General features: G+C 45.1%; 1 protein-coding gene across 2 annotated transcripts in view; it reads right to left on the bottom strand.

The window, feature by feature from the left end:
* Window positions 1-25,759, bottom strand: part of PINX1 (PIN2 (TERF1) interacting telomerase inhibitor 1) — a 60,175-nt gene extending 34,416 nt beyond the window's left edge. The window contains exons 1-6 of one of the 2 annotated variants that reach the window (XM_062489601.1): window positions 25,102-25,759; window positions 20,002-20,111; window positions 18,187-18,279; window positions 17,766-17,844; window positions 13,929-14,021; window positions 11,354-11,430 (exon numbers count right to left, since the gene is read on the bottom strand). In XM_062489601.1, coding sequence (XP_062345585.1) covers window positions 11,354-11,430; window positions 13,929-14,021; window positions 17,766-17,844; window positions 18,187-18,279; window positions 20,002-20,111; window positions 25,102-25,168 — 519 coding nt within the window. In that variant the 5' untranslated portion in view covers window positions 25,169-25,759. Of the gene's footprint in view, window positions 1-11,353; window positions 11,431-13,928; window positions 14,022-17,765; window positions 17,845-18,186; window positions 18,280-20,001; window positions 20,112-20,937; window positions 21,055-25,101 lie in introns of those variants that run through there. The other variant, XM_062489602.1, reaches the window with a different exon arrangement.
* Window positions 25,760-27,119: the final 1,360 nt, after the last annotated feature.

Here is a 27,119-nt window from a genome sequence, read left to right on the forward strand (position 1 = left end):
GTTCCTCTTTTTTTCCACTAAATATAAACCCTGTATCCATATTATGAGACATCAAAGAATAAATACATTAATAAAGGGTTTCCTGAAACAACAAAATTGCTTGATTTTTTTTCCTCATCTAAGACTTTTTACTCCATTTTGAGATATGGTGGTTTAATGAATAATAAAAATGTACTTTCAAGCTTGTACTTGACCACAGCAAGATGTTTGTAGCAATTACTATTTTTCTAACTGCAAATATTCAATGCAAAATACACAAGCTGACAATATGAAATTAAAATTTATTTTTAGAAATTTTAAGAAAAATAAATTGTATTTTCTGTGAACTAGAAAACATTTCCTAATTAGCATTAGCCTTTGACTACCTTGTACTACAGAAACTTTCTTCTGCTCCCAAGCTTAGGTATTTCTTTGTAAAAAAGTATTAAGAATAAATAATTTTCTTTCAAGTATTGAAGCACTGAGTGACATTTAAATTCTTCAATATTCTGGAAAACAGGATTTTAGGGCATGCAATATTTTTGATCTTCCCTTCATTTGTTAAAATAACAACCTGTACCACACAGGTGACACAGGATCAGTGTTACTCTCAGCTGGGTTGGATTCTGCTGTCAAAAACACTTCCCAGCACATGGGGAAAGTCAGCTCCTGGTGAAACAGAGCAGGTTTAAAATAAATCCCAGTAAATAAAGAATTAAAAATTGAATGTTGTAGACTTCTCACACTTCTCACCCTCTGTCCACTTTACTATCCATGGTGAAATCATCCTCAATCCTGACTTTTTGTGGGAGCTTAAAGTTTATCCAACATATGTTGGTTTTTAACTCCATCTGAGCTAGTTGCAATGTGGCCACCAAACCTCCCTGGGAATTCTGGATCCTGAGTGACACCAGAACTTTCCACCGGGATCTTTGAGGCAGAACCTTCTGGAGGTCCATCCCAGGTTACAACCAAAAAATTTCTGAGGAATTAAAGATCACAGACAGCCAGCACCTCCTGCTCCAAAGTCTGACCAACCTCCAGCCTCTCCTCCCCACACCCATTGGGTTTGTAGAGCTGTGAGTCTGCAAATCCAACCACCCGAGGGCACAACCAACTGTCCCCAAGGGGAGAGGGACAAACCACACACCACAGATGGATTCACATCCCTTAATCCAGTGCAGGGAAGGATTCGGACCCTGCTGCGTGCATGGACATTTTGGAATCTGTTTAGCAGAGTATCCAAACTCTGCCCAAGACAGCAAAACTCTTGAGCTCCCCTTGGCTGCCTTTTCTGTGGCCCATTTCAGTCGTTATCATGGAATGCATTGGGTGGGAAAGGACCTTAGATCATCCAGTTCCACCCCCTGCCATGGGCAGGGACACCTTCCACTAGCCCAGGCTGATCCAAGCTCCATCCAACCTGGCCTTGGACACTTCCAGGGGCAGACACAGCTTATCTGGGAATTCTATTCCAGGACCTCATCACCCTCCCAGGGAACAATTCCTTCCCAATATCCCATCCATCCCTGCCCTCTGGCAGTTTGAAGCCATTCCCTGTGTCCTGTCCCTCCATCCCTTGTCCCCAGTCCCTCTCCAGCTCTCCTGGAGCCCCTTTAGGCTCTGGCAGGGGCTCTGAGCTCTCCCTGGATCCTTCTCTTCTCCAGGTGAACATTCCCAGCTCTGGCTCCAGCCCTGGTGGGAGCATCCTTGTGATTCTAACATTCTAACAGATCCACAAGTCCCTGCTCTCACCTCTCAACAAATCAAAATGGGACAATACTCATCCTTAACTCCAAATCTGAGACCTTTCCCACTGTGTATTCCATGAGGAAGAACAGCAAGTCCTCATCACCAGGATCCTGACAAAGGACACATCTTTCAAAGCTGATGCTGAAGTCCACCTGAGCACTGGAGGCACCAACTATCCCCCTGCACAATTCATCTTCCCCATCATCCTCTTCCTCTTTCCTTAGCTGAGGGATATGCACAGTTATTATTAACAGATGGTCAAATTAATGACATTAATCAGCACTTTTGTCACGTTTGTCCCTCTCCCTATGGCAACACCATAATTGTTCAAAGGAAACATGCTGGGATTGATGGTGGTTTGAACAGGGAGGCTGCAGATGTAGTGAAAAACAGACACTGAATTTCTTAACCTTGTCTTAACCTTGGGAAAACTCAAATAAGCCCAAACTAAATTCAAATGGCCACATTTGCAAACATGCCAGTGAGCTGGAGGGAGCTCAGAGAGACAGAAGGAACCAGTTTGGATACTGGTGGGGAACTTTACCACCAAGTCACTCTCCAGCACCAGATATTTCTCCTGACTGGAGAGCTAAAAAAGCAAATATTCACAGCTGAAGAAAGAAAGATCCAGCAGAGAAGCTGAAATACTGGACTGGGAGTGGAAAATCTTGTTTCTTTAGATTTTAAGCACTTTCTCAGGCTGAATCATTTCTTTTGCTCCAGCTTCTGGTTTGTTTAACCCATCTGAACCAACCAGCAGTTTCATAACCAGTTTGATGAGCCAAAAATCAGAAGACACCCTTGGAGGAAGGTTATACACCCTTTAATGACACTAAGCCAGCAAAAATCAGATTGCTGTGAACACCCAGTCCTTGCAGGCTGCTTGAGCAGATCCAGCTGCCACCTTGGAGGTGATAAAATATATCCTAATCCCTGATTTCTGAGAGGGACCAAACTGCTGTCTCCCCCTCATTCCCATAGCAGCATTATCCCAACAAATTGTCAGCCCAAATCCCACTCCTCCACACACAGGAATAAGCAAATTCCTGCCCCAGGGAAAGCAGGCAGGGAGGGAGACCAGCTCCATCACCAAGAACTTGCCCACCTGGCTTAAAAATCAACAGGAAACCACCTGCTTAGTACACACTTCCATATACAAATCCTGTTATGATAGGATCAAAAAAAGGTACTTTTCCTTGTTTTGAACTGCTGCACTGCAATTTTTTTTTTTTTTTTAAGGAAAGCTCTTTGATCAGACAAATATTTTTAAAAGGATAAACAAGAAAAGGCTGGTTTATAAAGCTCAGGCCCATGGCAAGGGCTGCTTGGGAGGAAGGGATTACACAGGACAAAAATAAGGTGAGGTTTATACACTAAAAGCCAAACCCATATTCCTAGATACTGGTGTGTTGCTTTCTCTCATAATACACAGTTAAAAAAGAAAAAAAAAAGGGGAAAAAAAAAAGACAACTGCAAGAAAAAAAAGCACAATTAGGATTTGTTTTGAGCACCCAGTTAAGCAGCTATGCCAAACATTGTTTTGTGGTCCCTTACATGATTCCACTGCTTTTAACCCTATTTACCCCATGGATAAAAGTGTTTCTAGATCACATTTTTATGCAATTTAATTTAGAGCTGGAATTCCTTCCTCCCCTTTTCATTTTCTTTTTCCTCTTTTTTTCTCTAAATCTCAGTGAAGAATCCCACTGGAGAATGACCCTTGCAGGATAAGGTATTACAGATATACAGATATATAATATATAAAATATATATACAAAAAATACAGATGGCAAGGTCCAGCAAAGAAATGTCAAAATCCAATAGGAAATCAGGCCAGTTAAAGCCTTTTACCAACACAGACCTGCCTCTTTCACCATACATTTCCCCCAGTTATTTCATCAGACCCATTTATGGATCTATTTTTTTGTCCATGCAGTGCCTGAGGACTGGATATGACCAAATGAGCAGCCTCAGGATATTTAAATGACAAAAGCAACTGAGCCATCCTGATTTCAGACCCACTCAATCTCAACACAAAGCCATGTCAATGATTTCCTCTTTTTGAAAGGGGGAAAAAATTTCTTGAGGGTTTTTCTTTTCTTCCAGTTCTGAAAACAGAAGAACTCCAGTCGTGACGAAGTTCTGACTGGCCTTTTCCTCTTACAAACTTCCACAGCCTAAAAGCTTCCACGATGCAAAAAAAAAAAAAAAAAAAAAAAAAAAAAAAAAAAAAAAAGCAAAGGCAGCAAAAATCCACCTCCAAAAAACACAGCACAGCTTTCACACCAAGTGCAGTTAAAAAATGACTAAGTTTTCTTGATATATGAATTTGTGGGTAAACCATTTATCAATGACCTGTTTACCTGTGCAGCAGAGTCCCTCAAGCCGAGGGCCATGTCATTCCCCTTTGACTGATTAATTATCCAATCAAGGGATATTTTTCACTGTGAGGCATGATGGGTTATTCCAGCTAATGCCTGGTCTCTAATGGTAACACATTAAAGCCAACTCGGCTCTTTAAGCCTCTGGAAGTGACCAAAAAGGAAGGAGAGAAGATAAATCAAAAAGAGCTACCCCCAGTTTTGTTTCTGTTCCTTAACAACTCCCCAAAGGAAAAAATGTGGAGGCAAGACTTCTCCAATGTAGAGAGGAAGAAAAAGCACCTTTACTTCCAGACTGGGAGATATCTCCTCCTCTCCTGATATGTGAACTGCAATAATTTATCCTCCAGCTGATTAACAAGGTGCTTGTAAAATAAGGCAACACAGCATCAATACTTCGCTCTTCCTCTTTTTTTTTTATCAAAAGCCCAACTAGAATGCTGGGTAAAAAGGAATTCTTCCTGGTGTTTTGAAACAATCTCATCTGCATGGAGAAATATTAAATATATGCCCCAAATTAACACCTTGAGCCTGATTAATTTTCTGATTTGCTATGTAGGATGTTGCAAGTTACCAGCTCAAGGCAAGAGGGCTTTAGATCCACTTTCCATGGGTCTGTGCTGCCAGATTTGCTCTCCTGTACCACCTGTGCAGGGGGTTGGAAATGGATGAGCTTTCAGGTTCCATCCAACCCAAACCATTCTGCGGTTCATTCAGCTATACCATCCTGTGTCCTCCTTGTGATGGTCCCAGTTGCTCCTCAGGTGCAGGCAAAGGCCTGGCACTGCTCACTGCTGGCAGAATCTGGTTCTGGGTTGGTTTTTTTCTCTTCTTTTTGACCCTTTTGGCTGTTAAGAGTCCATGGTGGGCTGCAGAGCAGAACTGGAGAGATCAAAGAAGTTCCTGCAGTACTACAGAGGCTGTAAAAATCCCTTGATAATCATCACAGAATGGTTTGGGTTGTGAGGGACCTTAAAGCTCATCCCATTCCACCCATTTCCATGGGCAGGGACACCTTCCACCATCCCAGGCTGATCCAAACCCATCCAACCTGGCCTTGGACACTTCCAAGGATCCAGAGACAGCCACAGCTTCTCTGGGAATTCTATTCAAGGGCCTCACCACCCTGAGAGGAAATGATTTTTTCCTCATATCTCATCTGAACCTCCCTTCCCTCATCTCAAGACCATTCCCCTTCTCCTATGACTTGAGATTAAAATTCTGAAGCAAGTAAAACATGCAGGTTGAAGCAGCAGAGATTTCAAAGATATTAATACTCTAAAATATTTAATGAGTGAAGATCCAGATGCACATGAGCTCATCTCCCTCATCTCCTTTAGCCACACAGAATCCCACACAACCACAGGAATCCAACTTCAGTACTGAAGCTGCTCACAGAATGGCTTCTGGGAGATGTTTTACTCAAACTGATCCATCTCTGCCCATCCCAACAGGTCTGAAAGTGTTAAATTCATCTTTTTTCTTGGCATCACTCACTGAGGAGCTGGGATTTCCCTCAGGAGACTCCTCCAGTGCCCCGTTGACATCACTGTGAGGAAACCTGCTGAAGAGTAAGTCTGTGTCTTCCTTTTACTAATTGAAGTTCTCAGCCCCCAGTCCCATTCCTGGCTTTTGCCTACTCTGATTACTGTCCCTTCCCTTCCTCTGCTCCTCCCTCCCCATGACCCCCAGATATTTATAGGCAGAGAGGTCATCTTTTTTTTCTGCCTCTTCTCTGAGATGAACGTATCCAGTTCCTCCACTCTCTCCTTCGAGGACATGCCCTCTAACCCTGTCTCCCCTTTTACTAAATCCTTTTGGACCCTCTCCAGGTTTTTGATGTCTTTTTTTTTTTTTTTTTTTCCCTGTTCTGCTTCTCAGTCCCAAATACCTCATGCTAACTGTGGTCTCCAAAGCAGAACGGTGAAAAACCTATGTTAATTTGTAACTCATTTTTCTCTTCTGGAGGTTTTTTTCCCCCTTCCCTGACATTGCCAAAAAAGGGAGCAGTAAATTAATTTATGTGCTAACCCTGCAACAAATTTGGTCACAGGTAAAAAAACCAAACCTAACATTAAACTGGCAACTCGACTAAAAGTCACAACTATGGAACCCCACAAACACCAATATCAGGACTGGTATTTTGCAGAGAGAAAGCTGAAGTGCAGGAAATGGTATCAGTTTGCCCATAACTTCAGGGAGCCCATGGCAGAGCCAGACTTTAATGGATTTTCAGCTATGTCCCTTAAGATTAGCCAACATGCTTTTCTGATAAGTGTTGGGAAATATAAATCAGTTGAGGAAGTTCTGCAAAATGTGTCAGAAGACAATTTCCTGATTTTAAAAAAAAAAAAAAAAAAGTGAAAAAGCACCAGGGGTGGACAGCTCCATTTCTAATGCCTAACAAGGAAGAAATCACTGCAAGCCTGAGACTTTCGGGCTACTTGGATTGGGTGGCTCAAGGGAACTTACGCAGGTTTATATCCAAGTTACACAAACTTGGAGGAAGCAGATTACTCATGGAACAGCTTGAGCCACGCATGTGAGATGGATACAAAACACTCAGGTTTTTATGCATCTCCAACAGGGTTTGAGCAAATCAGAGCTGCTCCCCCTCTCAGCCCCCAGAGCAAAATCAGTGCCAGAATCACGTTGTGCAGCAACCAAGCTGGGACTGTCTGCAACTCATTCCCAAATCCTCAACCTCGCTCAAGAGCATTTTCTCCAGTGATAAGGCTCCATCAGGAAACACAGCTGGATGGAGGAAGGAAATTCTGAGAAGCAAAAAAAATAGTGGGGGTTCCAGGAAGTTCAACCAGATAGGAACTAATGGAATTTGTTTTTCTGTCTCCCCAGCTCCCAGTGTTCCTAAGCAAGTGAGAAAAATCACAGGGAAAAGTGGGGGCAAAAAACAAGTCTGGCAGATCTTACCCTGCAAAACAGGTCCTCACTGCAGGTCTCCAGAGAGCATCATGATTACAATTCAATATTTTCGATCACTTGCTCTCCCTGGGAAAAACTGCAGACGTTTTCAATTTAGGTCCACTCTGAAGCCCAGCCATTGTTTTCTTCCCCACCTCGTTTTTTTTTTTACTTGTAATTTTTTTTTTGTTTTAAACAAAGGTCCCTGTGTAGTTTATTAAGGAGGTTTGAGTTGGACACATGATTTATCAAAAATAATTTTATAAAAAGGACAATTATGTTGAACATCCAGGAGAATTAAAGGTTGCAATTGCTTCTGATTAGTAACACATATCCCAGAACCATCAAAACAACAGCATTGTAGTTTTATTACTTCTAGAGAAACTCCTTTCGACCCTCAGGGGCAAACAGCATTTCCTTCCACATCCTTTGCAATTCCCCTCTTCTGCAATCTTTACAGTCCTCTGGCCAACTCCCTCTTCCTTTGATAAGGTAGATAATCCAAGTTTCAACATTCCCCACTTACTGCTGCAGAGCTGGTGTGGAACAAGAGAAAGGATCCAATACCAGCCCAATCCTTGGCCACTGAGGCAGTTAAAAAAAGGAGTCTGAGATCAGCCCTACAATTAAGAGAGCTAAGATTAAGCTCACACAAAGAATCTCCTGCCAAAGGCTACTTGCACAGCCAAGACCATAGAATGCTTAGTAATGACCACACTGGAAAAGAGTGGACAGGACTGACTGGAACAGTGACACATCTGATTTATTGAGATGTTGTTTATCACTGCAGCAGTTCAGGGGTGACAGATTTTTGACAAGCACTTCAGAAGAGCCAGGATTATCTTGCTGGTCCAGAGACCATCACTGAGAGCCTTGAGTTCTCCCACTAATTCCCCTTGGAACATAAGCACAGATGGAATTCCCTGTGTTTTGCTTTTTTCTTTTTTCCTAACCTCTACAGGCAGTTTGGTGTGACACCAGCCAACCACCAGACCTAATGCAACAGTGGGGAGGTTTAGGCTGGATTTAGGAAAAATTTCTTCATTGTCTAGCACAGGAACAGGCTGCTCAGGGAAGTGGAGGAGTCACCATCCCTGGAAGTGTTCAAGAAACACATGGCTATGCCACCTGATGCTATAAACTATATGGTTTAGTGATGAACAGGCTTGGAGTTGAGGATGGTAAAGGTCTTTCCCAGCCTTAACAACTCCATGGTTTTGTGGTCCTTTCTGCCCCTTAAGTGATCTTTTTTATCCACCCACTGAAATTTTGTCATGGGCTTAAACTGGAGGCTTTAGGGAAGGCTGAAAATCAAAACTCTGGACAAACTCCTGAAGAAGTTTCCATAGCTCACCCTGCTTTGAGCAGGGTGACTCCTCTGGAGACCTCCAGGTCTCCTCCAGTCTCAGCAATTCTGTGCAAAGCAGTTCCTGCATCTTCCTACGAAGTTACACCCAAGTTTTTCTGATCCCAGACTGGAACAAAATAGAAACAGGGGAAAAAGAATTAAGCTGAAAATCTTTGTCAGAAGATCAAGAGTGGAATGGTAACTTCATTGGGATCACTCAGTGCACATCAAATGTGTGCTGAATGCTTCTCAAACTGCATCTCTGAGAACAGAGGAGGGAGATGATACCTCAGAAAGAGCCTCAGAGACAGGACTTACAAGCTATAAAATCATGGAATGGGTTTGGGTTGGAAGGGATCTTAGAGATCATCCAGATCTCCCCTGTGCCATGGTCAGGGACACCTTCTACTATCCCAGGTTGCTCCAAGCCCCATCTCCCAGGGATCCAGGGGCAGCCACAGCTTCTGTAGGCAACCTGTGCCAGGACCTCACCACCCTCACAGGAAACAATTTCTCCCCAGTATCTTATCGAACTCTGTCTTCTGTAAGTTTGAAGCCATTCCCTGTGTCCTGTCCCTCCATGTCTTTGTAAATGGTCTCTCTGCATCTTTCTTGTAGCTCCCTTCAGGTACTGGGAGGCCCCAATTAGGTTACCCCAAAGCTTCTCTTCTCCAGGCTGAACAATCTCAATCCTCTCAGCCTTTGCTCACAGCAGAGCTGCTCCATCCCTCTGCTCATCCTGGTGCCTCCTCTGGACTCTCTTCAGCAGCTCCTGGGGTTTCTGGGCTGAGTCCTGTCCAGCTTTCACCCACCAGCACCCCCAAGTCCTTCTCCCATGGCTGCTCCATCTGCTCATTCCCAGGCTGGATCAGTCTTGGGGGTTGCTCTGATCCACATGCAGCACCAGCACTTGATCCTTTTAAATCCATGAAATTGCTGTGGGCCACTGCTCCACCTTTTCCAGAATCAACAGAGGCACTTCCATGTATCATCTCCATTGCACCCACAGCTGAGAACCTGCAATCAGATTCATGGACAGGAACAGTTCTGGCTCCTATGGAAGTATGGAAGTCCTTATCCTGTGACCAGGGAAACCAGCCCAGGGTTGTAGGAGCTGAAATCTGAAGGGAACTGAAGCCTACCACAACCTGCAGGCAAACCCAGGGCTCTGCTGGACACCAGGGCCCTTCCTACCTCATCTTCATGAAGGAACAACTCAGTTCGGGAGAATGGCAGCCCCTTATTGCTCCTGCAGTGAGCTCTGTGCCACAGCAGGGAAATGCCCAGAGCTCAGGGATTTCAAACCAGAAGGCAAACACAGAATTCCTGCACTAGCCTTCATGCCACCTTAAGGACCAGGCTCTGGAACATGATGGAAAGGGATCATAAGAGTTCATGGGTGCAGTGCAATGAAACTGTTCAGAGCTGGAGGGCCTGAGCAATGCACTTCTGTTCTGTGCAAACTCCACAGATCTCTGATCCATGAAGAGAAGGAGAAGGGGGAGCTGGGGGAAGCAATTGTGTTGCCTCTGGCTTCCTCTCCCTGTGGCTGCTCAGCAGCAGCCAGAAGACAACAATGCAGCTCCAAATCCTGTTCCCTCCTGCCTGGATTTGCATGTGGAAATTTGGGTGCTTAGGAGGGAACAGTCTGTGACTTTTCTGCCAGAAGTCTCAGCCATTTCAGGAAATCTGCAGAGTAGCCATCAGCCAACCACTGCATCTGTCAAGGGATTGGCAAAAACGTGCACAAACTTAAGACACCCTTCATAAAATCCATGTGATCTGCAGTGTTTATCCATAAAAGAGCAAATGTTCTGCAGGAGAAAGTCCCAGAAGAAGCAACTTTTCAATGCTGAAGCTCAAAAGATGTAGAACATAGAGAGAAAACAGTACCGACTACTCATGATAACTCACGAGTGGGCAAAATCTGCTCCCTCAGCCCCAGCAGAGCTGAACTGCTTTAAATCCCAGTTTGTCCTGCTTCCCATTGATCTGACAGCAAGGGAGCCAAGGAGAAGATCCAGGGCATATTTAGGTGATCAGAACCAAGAGCCCTCCCTGGCACAAGTTTACCCACAGGATGTGAGACTTCCAACAGCTCTCAGAAGTTCCCAAATCAGACTGGAAGTTCCCAAATCCTTATTTCAGCTCCCAGTGACCTGCAGTGAAGTTCCACAACAACTTCCAAGAGCACAGGGAGAAAGGTATCAAACACTATAAGGTATTCCAGAAATTTCCACTCCATGTCAAGCCCCATCTTTCCCTTAAAACCAGAGATTTCCAAGAACTTGGAACCAACAGGGCAATTCCTGCAAAATATTAATTTGTGCTTTTCCAGGTGTTATTTTTTCCAAAGATTTTTTTTTTTCTATATGGTGGTCACGTCACAGTTATCTTACCCACTGACAGAGCTGGTCTGTGCTCTGCAAGTGCAAAATGCTAACGAACACATAAATAAAATAAAAGCTGGTCCAAACCTGGATGCCATGACACAAAGTCAGGGGAAAGGCCTTCTCATCAAATATTTCTCACAGTTCAGGTCCCCTCTGAGTCTTTTGCAACTGCTCAGCCTTTCCCATTTTTTGTGAAAACAAGGGCAGTTTGTGAAGACTGCCCAGCTGCTAATGAATGTCCAATTTTATTTTGGATATTCAGAGATCTTTCACAGAATCATTTAGGTGGGAAAAGACCTTTGAGAGCATTGAGTCCAACCTTTCACCTTTTGGGTCAAGCAAAATTCTTCTTTGTGATGAACATTTCCTACCAAAAAATTAAAATAATGGAGTTCCCTATTTCCAAATAAGTTCCATCATGATAATCCACAAAAACACGGATTAAATTTACTCTTATTTCCTCACTGTTCAAGTAAGGCACTTCAAGTAGAAAAAAAAATTGTCAGAAGACATTTGGTTATTTTGTTATAAGGGATAGTAAACAAAGAAACAAGAGAAAGGAAAAGATTCTTCTTTACCTGGGTCTTGGCACTCTTCTGTCTTCTCCCAAAAATGCAGGACAGGTCCTGTTCAGTGCGTGATGAGAGATCCTTACCTGGAAAGGGTAAAGAGAGGGAAAAACCCCAAAATCTTCACATCTGAGGATTCATTTTGGTAACAGTGTGACCCACAGAGAGAGAGGAATTCCTCTTGGAGATAAAACAAAAACCAGGAAGTCCAGGTTGGACAGGGCTTGGAGCAACCTGAGACAGTGGAAGGTGCTCCTGCCATGGCAGGGGGTTGGAATTAGATGAACCTCCAGGTTCCTTCAAACCCAAACCATGCTGTGGTTCTATGCTAAAGCTGCTAAATTAAGATACACAAGAGGAAATGCACATATGCATTTTGATCTTTGGATTCTGATGAGGATTCCCCATTTCTGACAGAATTAGGGAGTTATAGCTCCTCCACACAATGAAAAAAGAAAATAAATTTTTACTCAGTGGGGACTTTTCTCTGACTTCTGACATTGCTTCTGAAAAGCAAAATCTCCACCTCTGCCAGACACTGTGTTTTTTCCAACTGAAATCCATTTCAAGGGTGAAACAAGGATTTCCAGGAGGGTCATTATTCCCATCTGATTGTTGTGTGGTGAGCTGGATATCAGACATGAGGCAAGGAGGGGGAAGCGGGAGGGTCTGATGTGATATTCAGAGATACAGGCAAAGGTGTAGCCAATTCCACAGTGCAGGAGTTGATGAGCTGTCCACTGCCTCTGTCAGAAAATTCTTTTGGAAAAGGTCAGCAAAAGTTAAAGAAACAAAATTAACCCAGACAGGTCAACTTGTTAAGACTCTGCTGGGGTCTCATCACTTTATTTTCTCTTCCAAAATCAGTGACCTCAAAATGAATCTTGTAACGGCCAAAAAACCCCAAAACAAACCAAAAATCCCCAAATCTGACTACTCCTTTTTCCTGGGATCCTTAACTGCCCCCCGTGGATAAAGAGACACAGCGGCCTAGAGAAGCAAGTGTTCCCCAGCTTCCTGCTGCCTCCCTGCACCACCTCTAAATGGCCTTGTCCAAGCAAGCTGGAAGAGCTGTTTTCAGCTTTTTCTTGGCCAAGGCTTGGAATGTGACACCTAAAATCCTCCTGCTCCTGTTTTCATGCTACGCTTCCTTTCCCTGCTTCCCCCTGGATGTATTCCCCATTTTTCCTCTAGCAGAAAACCAGCTCAGCTGACAGCCCCGACCACCTGCAGCATCGCAGGAGAGCAGCTACTAGAAAGGCAGCTGAAATCAGTGTTTTAATCTGAGGTTGGGGTGTATTTGCCAGATCCAGGGGTGGCTGTTCCTCCAGCAGCGAGGCTCCAAACCGGCCCCGGGAGCGGAAGCCGCGTTTGGTGCCATCGCTGTTCCCTTCTCCCGCTTTTGTGTGAGCTTGTCTTGTTTAGTCTGAAAGGAAGCAGGACTGGACTTCAACAAGGGCCACGACAACATGAGCCTTTCTCAAATAACTTTTCCTCTTTCCCTGAAAAAGGACAATTTCCCTGTGTCAGGCCACAGAGGGTACAAGTAAATGAGGGGCTGCCTTGGGGAAATGTGACTAAACAAATCAGGGATATTGTGAATATGAAAGCCCTGAGCTGTATTTCACACGCTCAAAAGACACTTCTTTTTTTCCTCTATATTTAGTAAAAGGCTAAATCCAAATCAAAATAAATCCTCTTTTCTCAAACAGGCCATGGCCTCTGTACTTGCAAGCCCTCAACCAATTTAATTGTTTAATGTCATAAAGTGGCAGGCTCATGTTAACAGCTTGGACTTCAAGGTTGAATTATTTCACCAAAAATCCCAAACTCTGACATGAAAATCTGGCCTCCATTCAGATATCAATTAGCTCTGTTTCAGCAGAGGCATTTGCTGTCAGAAAACATTACACAGAGCTTTCAGTTTAATAAATCAGCCATTAGTGGAAACTGATCCTATCCATGCCCTGAAACGGGCACACACACCGTGTCAAAGGGGAACAGAGCAAAAGAGAAAGGACTGAACAACTGTCAAGGGCCAGAATCTGGGCTGACTGAAATAATGTCATCACTCTAAGAAACAAAGAATACTAAACTCCACAAGTTCTTGATAAGAGTTTTTCTGGCTGCCCTAATTTATTCCATAAAGTACCTGGTCAATGTAAGAGGGCTTTCCTATTCCTTCATGCAGGTTTAATCTGATCCCTGATCTCATCCATATGATCTCTGAGCAGGGGTTACTGGGGATTGCAGGGGTTAGTGCCATGCAGGTCACTCCCATCCCACCTTTGTGTCCTGTTCCCATCCCTGCCCATGCCCCGACCACTCAGAATATTTGCTGCTCCTTTATTCAGCTCCTTCACTAAGGAATTGTTTTATTCCCAACATCTGCAGCCTAAGGCCATCCAAAATTGCCCAAAATAAAGAGGAACAGCACCTTAGAGCTTTAAGCAAGTAGCTGCAGGGCGTGTGTCTAAACCCAGGTTTTACTTGCCAAATTTAGACTCCACAAGGCAACAGATCACCTTGAGCAGGGTTTGTTCTAATCTTGGCCAGGCTTACGAAACAACAAAACTCCTCTTACCTTTGGCAAACTTCATATAATGGACACGTTTCTTGGAGGATTTGGATTTTTCTTCAAGGCTGAATGCCTTTTTTTGCTTTTTCACAGAGGACTCTAGAAAAAACAATGCCCAAGCAAACAGGGTCCAGCTCTGTTAGAGGCATTACACACCAAATTCAAACATCAGTGTAATTGACTTTCTCTCTCAAAATTCAGTCAACAACAGAAGTATTACTGAAGGAAGCATTCTAAGTTTCGTCTGAAATATGTCAATGTTTGTTTTTTTTTTTACCCCATCCCCTTTCTTTCCCATTTCCAATCCAATGTAATTTGAAAAGGCAGATACAGGTACTCCACATCAAAGGCAAATCCAGCTCTGTAGTAAAAAAAATAATAGCGCTGTTTTTCATAGAGTACCTCCAGCACCAGAGTCTGAAAAAGATGTAAGAAATAGTAGGAAATGAAATACTGATGGAGCAGAAAGAAAAAGGGGGGAAACCCCCTCCCACAGGATTTTCATTTCTAACCCTACACAAAGTATCTTTATTTGGACATAAGCTGATACATCTGTGTAAGGAAACTGAATGGTGACAAAGCTTTTCTGTCCCTGAGGCCCTAGAACAAATTGCCACATCCCTATTAACTCATTTTCCAGGCTTCCAGAAGAGGGACTGCATCTAAACTGTCCTCTGGGAATGGTCTCTGGGACTGGCTGAGTCCCAGAGCCACTCAGGAGTACTTTGGGAGATTGTGAGCAGGTTAAAGCCACGTGAAGGATTAACCTCACTATTTAACAGCACAGAGATCACGTTCCTGTGCTGTGCCAGGTTATTTTGGGGGTACAAATGCTCTCTTTGCAGCCACAGAGCCTGGGAATTTACAAAACATTACCAGAAAGAGAGAATTAACCTGTTGCACAGTTAATTACTGCCTTACTAATCCTGAAAAGAGGCACCACAGCAGTCTCTGCTCTGTAACTCCACAGAAGGTTACTATGGTGAGGTGTTTTTTTCCTCCCTGTGGGATGGGTAGGGAAATCAACCCATACCCCAAGGGCCAAGCTGAGTCACCTTTTTTATAGGATCCCACCCTGGAAAGCTGTGCTGCCCAAGCTTTTCTGACACTGGAATTGCAGCACGGCCCAGTTTGACAGGCAGTGCCTATCATATATAATCCCTGAACTAAAACTGAAATCCTCAGTCTGCAGTGGGAGAGCTGAGGGCCAGCAGGCTGAGATCCACTCTCCCACTCCCACACTAATGGGAAGAGAAAGGACCAGCAAATCCAGTTTTCAACATAAAAAAATCCTCAATAAAAAGGGTCTCTGGGGAAAGTAAGGATCACAACTAAAATATCCTGACAGCGAGCAGCACTTTGAGCCTGGTTTCCCATCTCCTGGTAGCAAAAGGAGCATTACACAGCAAAGGGTTTCCACAGAGCCTTTCCTCCTCCACGTTATTCCTGCAGGGAAAGGGGCAGCAGCACCGCCTCGTGCCTGCAGGGAAGAATTTCACTACAGAACGTGCTGGCACTAGCAGTGGGCAGGGAAATAGAAATACATCCCTGTGTCTTCCAGGGACTGCAAAATCCTCTGACAAACTGAGCAAGCAGTGCAGGAATATTAATGTACTTTTTTAGGCAATTTAGTCAGGGCAATGAAGTCACCAAAGTGGCATTTCTGCAGCAAACATGATAGAGGTGGACGTCCCAAAGCACAGCCAGGGTGTTGTTCCCACTTTTTATCCGTGGGAAAGGTACAGTCATCAACACTGAGGATCCCAGTAAAAGAGCCAGGAATTACAGAATGGTTTGGATGGGAAAAGAACATGTAGCTCCAAACCCTTCTACTATCCCAGGCTGCTCCAAGCCCTGTCCAACCTGACCTTGGACACTTCCAGGGATCCAGGGGCAGCCACAGCTTCTCAGGGCCTCAACACCAGTGGATTAATTTCTTCCTAATATTTAATCTAATATAAACCTGCTTTCGCTGCATGCTCAACCAGAAAAAAAAAACAAAACAAAAAAAACAAAACAAACAAAAACAAAAAACAAAACAACAGCTAAAGCTACATCCACTGAGGGTATTTCAATGTTGGCATCAACCCCTACAGGGCCCTTCCTTTCCGACCTCTAATTGCAATCCAGCTCTGGCAACTGCACCAGTTCTTTAAGAACAATGAAGTTTTTCAGCTGATTTTTAATGCAGTTTGAAACTGGAGGTTGGCCAATAATGTAACATTTGCTCCTGCAGCACAGCTGCAGGCAGTTTTTTCTAGATTAATTTTGCCAGCTTCAACAACTGCCAAAATAACAAGTTTCAGAGTGATGTCTCTCCGTATCACCAAATGTGACTCTGACATGGAATTTTCAAGGTGCACCCAAATTTGCTCTCAGTTACTGTAAACTTGTCCCAGCTCCTAAAAGGACCAAAAGAACTGAGTGAAACAGGGAGAAATAAGAGCTCTCAAGGGTCACTTTGCATGAGGTGATCCAGGGAAGAGTGCAGAGCTTAGGACCAAGCCTTGCTCCCCAAACCTACCTCTGCTGACTCACCATGGCCCTGGGCAAGTCATTTCAGCTCTCTCCTCATCTGTCTGCAGGTTTCCCACCAGTTACACCTCCCTGATCTTCCCAGGGCTCAAGTTGCAACTTGGGTAGGATTTAGTTCTGAAGGGAGACAGGAACTTTTGGAATTTCCTCATGAAATGCTCTCCTACCTCTCCAGCAGCTGAGTGACAGTACTGAGTCCTTGGGTGGCCTCGTGACCCCACAAGAACAACTTGCACAGCAAGTTAAAAAAGGTGTTTTGAGGCATCAGGCATAGAATTTTAATCCTAGTACTCCAGGATTAGAAAATTTCCTTGCTATCTGATTTTCCTCCTGTTCTTCCTGTTTTCTCTCCTAGAAATTCTTCTGTGCTCAAAGGCTGGGAATGAATGAATGAATGAATAAATGAAAGAATGAATGAAAGAATGAATGAATGACAGAATGAATGAATGAAATTAATTAATTAATAAAGAGTTGCTAAATTCACTAATCTGGCAATTCTGCCCCAGCAGCACAAGGAAAGGCTGTGTCCAAGCAGGTTTAACAACACTCCAAAAAGGTGTTCAGATACACCTCAGATAAACTCAGAGTTTAAACTGTGTTTAACTAAAGGAAAGATGATAAATCACTTGATAAACCAATTCCTTCTCTAAGCTCACACCCACCCCAACTTCCTAACTTCACTTGTACAAAGCAAGGTCAGTTTGTAAGAAACTTTTCAAAAATAGAAAACTTTAAAAATAGCCCATTTGGAAAAGTGTCCCCACTTGTGTGCTACAAAAATCACTTTATGCCACACTCAAAGCAGAAATGAAGAACTTTGAAGCAAAAGCTACAGAGCAGCTCTTCAAGGACAGGAAAAGGAGGTATTTCAGAAGCCAGTGGAGCATGGAAGCCAAGTGTGACAGTTCATCAGCAAAAGGAAGGCAAAGCATTACAGTGATTGTTGTGAGCCTTCAGACAAATTCTGGGTGCTTTATAAAGAAATGCTCCTCTAGGTACAACGCAGGTGAAGTGTCCCAGAAATTGTGATCCTGGATGAAATGAACAGATTTAGCATTTTATGTTTTCTTTCCTCAACAGAATGCCTTTGAGTCCTGAGAGCAAAACTGATGCACTGAGATCCACAAATCCATGGTCATGGATGGCAACACACCCTGTGGCTCTCAGTGATTTTGGGGAAGAAGGAGTTCTCAACCTTACCAAAGATGTTATTTGCATCACAAACTGGGCCTCAGGAACTTTTTTAAGGCACAGAATGGAAAACTCTGCTGAGCTTCCAGCATCTGGTTGAGCCAAGCAAGAACCTACCTGTTTCACCCTGTCCATGGCAGTTATTCAGCTCAGCCAGAAGCTGGTTGAAGTCATCCTGATGAGCAATCCAGTTGTCCTGTAAATATCACCCACATGAATACAAGGCAGAAGTTTTCAGAACTAACACAAGTTTTACAAAACAGCTATTAAGACTCTTAGAAGTAAATTATTTGGATGTATCCAATCTTTGTTGGTGAGAGGGACCCTGGGAAGCTCCACAGGTGGTAACACCAACCACAGCTCCTACAGTCACCCAAGAGTGAAGTGAAATTAAAGGAGTTGTCTTGGCAAGTCCTAAGCAATCCAGTTTGGTACATGCTACCACCAGCTGTGACAACAGATTTCACTAATATTCCATTCAAATAATTGTGCTTTTGCTGAAATGGGATCCATTCCCTGCCCTGGGTCTAGTGCTCACCTCATGATTGATGGCAGCTCCTAATCCCAGCATGTCGTTTTTCACCTTAACCCTGATGTGTTCTGGATTTCCTTGCTCCTGAGCCCCGAGACCCTAAGGAGAATTTGAAGGCAAAAATGTAAGGATTTTACATCAGCAATTGAACCTTTTGGACTGTAAGACAGTTCACAAGGAAATACAGCAAGAAATCACAACTTCCTATTAATTTACCTGCTTGTAGCTGAATTTATTCCCAGGCATTACCACACAAAAACACTAAGTTTTTAAATTCACAACTTAAGCCTCCAGCAAAGCATTATAAACACTAAAACAGCAACAACATTAAGTAGTTGGGTGATTAATCAGGAAGCCACCTGACATTCCTAAGCAAGTTACAATTTTCAAACAAGACACTACACAGGAAGAATGTGCCTCTCCCCAAAAACGTTTCTGTCACTGGGAAGGGTAATGGGAATAAGGCAGATCCACATGGAACACACAATCCAGATCAAATTTATATGGGAGGAGAGCAGGGAGGGACAGGGGAGAAGCAGACTGGAGCCAGCAGGACATTCACAACTCCTTCCACCTCATAAGTGGATGAAAATATTGGAGCAAACAACTCTGGGGTTGTTTAAATGAAGCAATATTCAGGTCCAGGGTTATCTTTCTCAGCTTTGTGGTCAAAGCTAAAAAATTAAAAGGCAAAGCTTTGGGTTTAAAACTTTGTTCCTGGTATCTACGTGCCTCATCTGTCACAAATCATCAGCCAAATGTGTTAGAATTAATAAACATTTATGTGGTGCTGCAGTGGAGAGAAGCCCTGCAGCACATTCTGGGATATCAAATATTTGAAAGAATGAGGCCTATTTGGAAAAGGCTGTTGCTATTACAAAGAAGAGTTTATTTGGTCAATGGGGTGGAAATTTTGCCTTGACACTTCTGCTGACCAAAAAGTATGGAAGCAAGCATGACACTTAGACACACATCCTTCCCTGACCCAATTCCAGTACAATCAGTTACAGGACTGGTGTTAAGCAGTCTAATTTCACTGCCCAGATGGGCTTTTGCCCCTTAATTTGATCAAGAGAAAGTTCCATTTGTCCAGGTTTGTAGGGGAATGGAGACATAAATCCTTTTTGTACAACTCCTGACAAGGAAGATCCAGTACCTCGAGTGGGAAACATTGTGAGACAACTGAGGCAACAGTTTAAATCCAAAAATAGGCTTTAGGGCATTTAGAGAATTGAGAATGATCCTAATTTTATGCCTTTTAAGGAAAGTCTGGAAGAGGAAATCTAGAAGAATAATTAAAGGTAGTGGGGGTTTTATGAGGATTCTTATCACTAAACACCCTGATGTGCAGCCCCAAATGTCAGCTTTGCTGAGGCACCTCTGTGGAATTAAACAAGCAGTTTGCAGGTGTCTGTGCTGACCTGGGGGTTTTTATTAGTGCCAGAAACCAGTCCCCTCACCCACATGTCCTGGCTGGAGCTGAGAAGGGACACAGAAAAAAAATCTTAGACAGGTGAAAGACTAAAGCAGGTCCTGGAGTTGCTTTAAAGAGTACCAAAAGCAGGAAAAGAATTGAGGGTTTAAAGGCAGCTTAAAACCTTTAACCTGATTTAATGTTCCAACTCCTGCTCTCACTTGGAATTTAGATTGTCAAAGAATGGAGAGAAACTGGAAAGCAGAAGAGGCACAAACAAGACTTTGCAACAAAGCGTAGAAATCTATCACTGCTCAAATTCTCTTTACTCTTAAGACAATAAATCAAAGGAGAGTCCCCTGGCAGTTTTAAACCCTTCAGTTACACAATTCTGCTTTAGACCATACCTTTCCTTTGGACCAGCCCATCTTTTCCAGCATCTTCTGGCCAAATTTGGAGTCATCATTGCTCCAAGCACTGTTTCGTGGATCCACAGACCACTTCTGCTTTCTCCGGGCTGCAGCAGAAAGGGAAAATTCAAACACGTTCTGTTGGCATTTCCCAGAGGGTTCTTGGTATTGAATTAGTTCAAACAAAGCCCTTCATTGCAAAAAAAATACCACTCCAGAACTTATGCTAGACTGAACATATTTTGGGGGTTAATTTTACTAAATAAAAAACTCAACGACAATAAAAGCCCAGTGAAATTATTAATTATTAATGGCAAGATGCCAAAGTAGGATTGCTATGGAATTTGCTGTCCCTCAGGATGGGCTGCAGTTCAGGGAAGGCTTTAAGGATTACCATTTAGGTGTAAATTCCATATTTATTCCAATTTTGTTTTACATCTGGCTTCAACATGGAATCTACAGGGGAAGAGATTATAATGCTGCTTTCCCAGTTGTGGACAAAATCAATTCTCCAAGCTTCCCTTTAACCAGAACCCAGAAATTTTAATATTTGCCTTCTTAACAAAAGCAAAATAAAAAATCCAGTGTAAGTGAACAGAGAAAAGGAATGACAGAACACAAACCCATTGCAGTTCAACTTTTGGATTTCTCAAAAATGGTTTATGGAGAAACTGGAAAGCTTCCAGAAATTATTTCAAGAGTTAAGAGGTGCAAAGGAGAATCAAAACCCTTTTGTCCTATGTGGATTCCTAAAGAAATTACAGATTCCCAGTTCCCCACATTGCCTTTCCCACCAAGAACAGCTTCCTTGAAATCAAGGAAGAGCAGCCAGCCCAGTTAACCATTCACTTGAAGTGTGCACCTAAGTCCAGGCAGGAAGAGAACCTAAATAAAGAAGACAAACAAAGAATGGGAGACAGGAAGATCACAAACTTCATTAAACACCATGGGAAATGCAGGATCAAAAATCACCGGGTAACCCAAGGCCACACAAAGGCAGGGAGAAGCCAAAGCCAACGAGGTGTTTTCAATGTAATCAGGAAGTCATCGTTCCCTAAAAGACAAGATTGGGATTTGGGCCAGAGGGACTGAATATTGCAGGGATGTTTGACTCATTTTTTGCCCAGTTTTGTTTCATTTTTAAGGAACTGAGACTGTCAGAATTCCAGATGGGGGCTTTTTAAAAACACTTCCAAAACTTTGAAGCTCCAAACAGTCCCTAAACAGTGGGTTAAAGGCCCAAGGGCTGTGAAGGAACTCCAAACTTTGCCTGGTTCACTTCTCTACAGGAAACAACTTATTAACCTCAGAGGTTATGGCTGCCCCTGGATCCCTGGAAGTGTCCAAGGCTAGGCTGGACAGGGCTTGGAACAACCTGGGATAGTGGGAAGTATCCCTGCCCATGGCAGGGGGCTGGAATGGGATGAGCTTTAAGGTCCCTTCCACCCCAAACAATCCTGGGATTCTGTGATTATTCCCACCAGGAAACCTTGAGAGCAGCAACTCATCCAAGCCCTGTCCATGCTGCCAACAAAAGATGGGGAAGCAGCACTGTGGTCTGTGATTTTAAACTTCCAAACAAACTGGGATTCTCTGCTGCCCCATGGAGAACCACAGGGCTCAGCCTGGAGAAAAGGAGGCTCAGGGGGGACCTTGTGGCTCTGCACAACTCCCTGACAGGAGGGGACAGCCAGGGGGGTCAGGGCTCTGCTCCCAGGGAACAGGGACAGGAGGAGAGGGAACGACCTCAGGCTGTGCCAGGGGAGGTTTAGATTGGACATGAGGGAAAAAAATTCTTCATGTAAAAGATGGTCAGGCATTGGAAGGAGCTTCCCAGGGCAGTGGAGGAGGTTCCATCTCTGGAGGGATTTCAAAGCCAGGTGGATATGGCATTTGGGGACATGGGGCAGTGGTGGCCTTGGCAATGCTGGGGGATGGTTAGATTTGATGGTCTTGGAGATCTTTTCCAGCCTCAGTGATTCTGGTTCAAGGATTCCAACAGAACTTATGCTCCTCAGCTGAGCAGCTGCCCTTCTTTTCAATCACAACTTCAAAAGTGAATTTCTGTTTTCTCCTGAATATCTCTCCCTGTGGAGAAGCCCCTGAGATGTTCTGCTCCTAGGAGGTTGGTGGTAACAAAGCACAAGGGCACCTGACACAAATATTTCTTTAAATTTAGAGACCTTCCATTTCCCAACACCTTCAGTCTAAGTATTGCAAACTTATTAGCTACACTGTGCGGCTAATCCTCACACTTCTGCCAGGTTAACATACTCTGATTTTTAAATAGGGTGAATTAGATGCAGGAAAAAAAACAAAAATGACCTCTCTTTCATCTTTAGAGAAATATTTAAGAAAGCCAGGAAGAGCTCCATGCCATTTACAGAAAACATAAAATCATATTCCCATTCCAAACAAACAACAAAATCCACTAGTAAGTCAATAATTTAACAGAAACGTTTGTTCACTGATGTCTTTAGAGTAAGAGAGGAAACAAGGTACAAGAAACAAGGTACACTCAAATTAATTTGACACCAATTTTCTGGGCTGCTTCAGAAATGATGCCACAGATGGTGATGGAACTTTGAGAGAGCAGCACCACCCAGTGGAGAAAATCCCAATTTCTTTAGGGAATCACAGAATCGCTGAGGTAGGAAAATACCTCTAAGAGTCCAACCATTCCCCAGCATTGCCCCAACGCCACCACTGAGCCATGTCCCCAAGTGCCACATCCACAGGGCTTTTAAATCCCCTCCAGGGATGGGGACTCCACCACTGCCCTGGGCAGCTGTGCCAGGGCTGGACAATTTGAATTTTTCACTCAGATATTCTACAATTTGGGAAAGATCCATTACTAATCCCTTTTCCAAGATTAATTTTATGCATGGAACATGTTTCTAATTATAATTTCTGAACCAAACCCCTGCTGTGTGCCCAGAGATGGTCTGGAGACACAGGAAGGACAAGGCTCTGGAGCCAAGCTGGGAGAGCTGGGGGGTGTTCACCTGGAAAAGGATCCAGGGAGAGCTCAGAGACCCTTCCAGAGCCTAAAGGGGCTCCAGGAGAGCTGGAGAGGGACTGGGGACAAGGGGTGGAGGGACAGGACACAGGGAATGGCTTCCCACTGCCAGAGGGCAGGGATGGATGGGATATTGGGAAAGAATTTTTCCCTGTAAGGTGGAGAGGCCCTCACAGAGGGTGTCCAGAGAAGCTGTGGCTGCCCCTGGATCCCTGGAAGTGTCCAAGGCCAGGCTGGACAGGGCTTGGAGCAACCTCAGACAGTGGAAGGTGTCCTTGCCCATGGCAGGGGGTTGGAACTGGATGAGACTTAAGGTCCCTTCCACTCCAAATGAGTCCATTATTGACATGTCCAACTAAAATAAACAAATTCTGAAAAAAATGATACCAAAGTTTGCACCAAAAATACCAAAGAATTCCATGTGCAAATACAGATTTGTTTTCCTCAAATCATATCTTTATTTCCCACTGTAAAATATATTTGTTACTTGTATTGTCCATATTTCCTGCAGCCCAGCAAAGAAATTCCCCATACCCTGAGCTCTAGGTCAAGGGTGTCCTGTCAGAAATGGGGAGCCCAAGTTCTCAATCACCTCAGAGGCAAAAGTGAAGCTCTATGTTTCAAATATCAGGGAATTTGAAAAAAAATTCACAGTCATGGAATATCCTGAGCTGGCAGGCACCCACCAGGAACATCTACTCCAACTCCTGACCCTGCACAGACACTCCAACAATCCCACTCTGTGCATCCCTGAGAACACTGTCCAAACTCTCCTGGAGCTCTGGCAGCTTTGGGAATGTCCCCATTCCCTGGGGACCTGTTCCAGTGCTCAAACACCCTCTGGGGAAGAACCTTTCCCTGATACACAACCTGAATCTCCCTGATGCAGCTCCAGCCATTCCCTGGGTCCTGTTCCTGCCACTGGGAGCACAGATTGGAGCTGCCCCTCAGGAGGAGCTGCAGCCCCAGTGAGGTCTGACCTCAATCCCCTCCAGCTGAACAAACCCAGGGCCCTTGGTCACTCCTGGTGTGGCTCTTCCAGACCCTTCCCCACCTCCAAATCCTCCTCTAAGAAGGAGGGTCTCTAAAAGCTGGAGACTGGCACAGGTTGAGCTTAGCTCTAGCAATGCCCCAGAAATGACCCAACACCAACACCTGGCCCTGCCATGTCCCCTGGGTGTCCCCAACACCCAACAGCCCTGGGCTGCAGAGCTCCCCTCAAATACACAGAGATGTTCCTGAGCTACTGACAGGATGTGCTGTCTTTAAATGTGTCCAAGGGACATTTCTGCTGCTCCTGCCCTGCCTGGGACATGTCAGATCCCACAAAGAATCTGCCTGCATCCCCTCATCTTGCACCAAGATCCCCTGGAACCTCTTTCCCGGCCATCCCAGCCTCAGACCCCACCTTTGCCTTAACCCTTGGACCCTCTGGATGCCCCTTCCTGCCTTCCTCAGACCCCAGATCCCCCGCTTTTCAGCCCCAGGGACCCTTGAAGCCTCTGCCACAGGCCTGGTCTCACAGCCCCCAGCCCCCCTTTTCCTTCACTCTAGGATCCCCCACACCCTCATCCCTGCCTTTCTAAAACCCGAACCGCCTCATTCTTCAACATCGGGGACTCCCTGAGCCCCTTTTGCCGCCCCAGCCTGGTTCTCCCAGCTCCCAGACTCCCCGTTTTCCCAGACACGGGGACCCTCTAGACCCCCATTCCTGCCTTTCCAGCCCCTAGCTCTTCAACACCGGGAGCCCCCTGAACCCTTTTCCCGGCCATCCCGGGGTCTCCCTACCCCATGACCCCACGTTCCCCTGACACAGGGAACCCCATTTTCTGAACAGAGGGATCCCTCATACCACCTCTCCCAGCCCCGGCACTCCCCTTTCCTTAACTTTGGACCCCCTCCCCCGAACTCCTTTATCCAGTCCTGGGACCCCCCCCCTCGCATCCATCGGGAGAGGCGGGGCGGCCCGGACCCCTCAGACAGGGCTGTGGGGAGGGTCTGAGGCCGCTCCCGGGACACCGGCTCGTCCCCATTTCCCCCGGCATTAACGCGGCATTCCCGCCGAGATCGGCACTCACGCTCCGCCAGCATCGCCATCTTGGGGGCCTCCCTCCACACAGGGGACCTTCGTGACCTCCGGCGCATAAAAAAAGGCGGCCCGAGGAGCGCCTGATTAAAAAAAAAGTTTTAAAACAGGCGAGCGCGGCCGCCACCAACGTGAACGTTAAAAAAAAAAAAAGTTTTTAAAAAATAAAGAAAGTTTGCAAATTTGCTAAAATTCTAATAAATATCTCAAAACACGTCTCGGTTATGTATGGGCTGTTTCCGAGTCGGAGGAGGGGCATAAGCAGCGCTCGCTGCGTATGGTTGGAAATAAGGGGCATGGGCAGGGTGAATATTCCAGGGAATTTGGGGTGTGGATGTCCCTGGATTTCCCCAAATCCTGCTGTTGTGGGAGGAAATATGGTGGGGGGGGGAGGGGAGAGAGGTTGCACAGAAGCATCTTGAGAAACATCTGGAACATCCCCTTCCTGCTTTTCTGTGAAATGTGTGTGTGGGGGGAAATTATTTTTTCCTTTCTGCCACAAATTTTGTTTGAGGAGTGAAGCAACCCCACTGATGAGATGCTGAATCAAAGCTCTTCTATACAGGAATATTTTTTTGTAATTACTTTCTTGACCCCTTGGTCTTTCATATTTTCTGAGATTTTTAGCATCTCTTCAGTTGTTTCATTTGAAGAACAGCACCCAAAATATGACTGAGTTCTTCAGGCAGCTTCCTCTGGCTCGTCTCTGCCTACATTTTGTAATACTTAATATAATATATAATTTAATTTAATATATAAGTGCAATATTTTCTTCTTTGTTATCCCTTTTGTAGGAGTGCTGTGTAGAGGTTTTACATTATGTGTTTGTGGTGTGTGTTAATTCCGTCTTTTCCCCCTTGGTGATTCAGTATTTGTGCTGTTCTGAATTGTGGATATTTCGTGTTTCTCCCTCTCCTTCGCAGCTGGAGTCTCCTGGAAGTGCCCCAGGTGTCCTCAGTACCGTCAGTGCAGTTATGATGGGAGGATTGAGCCCAGAACCCCAGGATGGGTCAGGCTGGAAAGGATCACAGTGCCACTATCAGTGACATCCCTGGTGCCACCTCCCTGCTCCAGCAGGGCCATCCCAGAGCTCAGGGCACAGGATTGTGTCCAGATCATTCTGGAATATCCCAGTGAGGAGACTCCAGACCCTCTCTGCACAATCTGTTCAGTGCTCAGTCACTGCACAGGGAAGAAGTTCTGTCTCCTGTCCAGGTGGAACTTGCTGGGATCAGTTCCTGCCCGTTCCCCTGGTGCCATTGCTGGGCCCTGGAGCAGAGCCTGGGCCCTGCTCTGAGCCCTCCCTGCACACAGGGACACTCAGGGACACTCAGGGACAGACAGGGACAGACAGACCGGGACACTCAGGGACACAGAGGGATACACAGGGACACTCAGGGACACACAGGGACACACCAAGACACACAGGGACAGACAGGGACACTCAGGGACAGACAGGGATACCCAGGGACAGACAGGGAGACACAGGGACACATGAGGACAGACAGGGACACCCAGGGACACCCAGGGACACTCAGGGACAGACAGGGACACTCAGGGATGAGGTTCCCTCTCAGGATCTCCTCTCCAGGCTGAGCAGCCCCAGCTCCCTCAGCCTTTCCTGGGCAGGGAGATGCTCCAGTCCCTTCATCATCTCTGTCACCCAGCACTGGACACGCTCCAGGAGCTCCATGTCCCTCCTGTCCTGATGATCCCAGAGCTGGACACAGCACTCCAGATGTGCCTTCCAGAGCAGAGGGGCATAATCACTCCCTGGCCTGCTGGAAATGCTCTTCCTGATGCAGCCCTGGATCCCTTTGGCCTTCTTTGCCCTCCAGGCACTGCTGGTCAAGGACACCTTCTGTGTGTCCCAGGTTGCTCCAAGCCCTGTCCAGCCTGGCCTTGGACACTTCCAGGGATCCAGGGGCAGCCACAGCTTCTCTGGGCAACCTGTGCCAGGGCCTCAGCACCCTCACAGTTAAGAATTTCTTCCCAATATCCCATCTATCC

The sequence above is a fragment of the Cinclus cinclus genome, chromosome 3 (genome assembly GCF_963662255.1).
Source record: "Cinclus cinclus chromosome 3, bCinCin1.1, whole genome shotgun sequence".
Taxonomy (NCBI): Eukaryota; Metazoa; Chordata; class Aves; order Passeriformes; family Cinclidae; genus Cinclus; species Cinclus cinclus.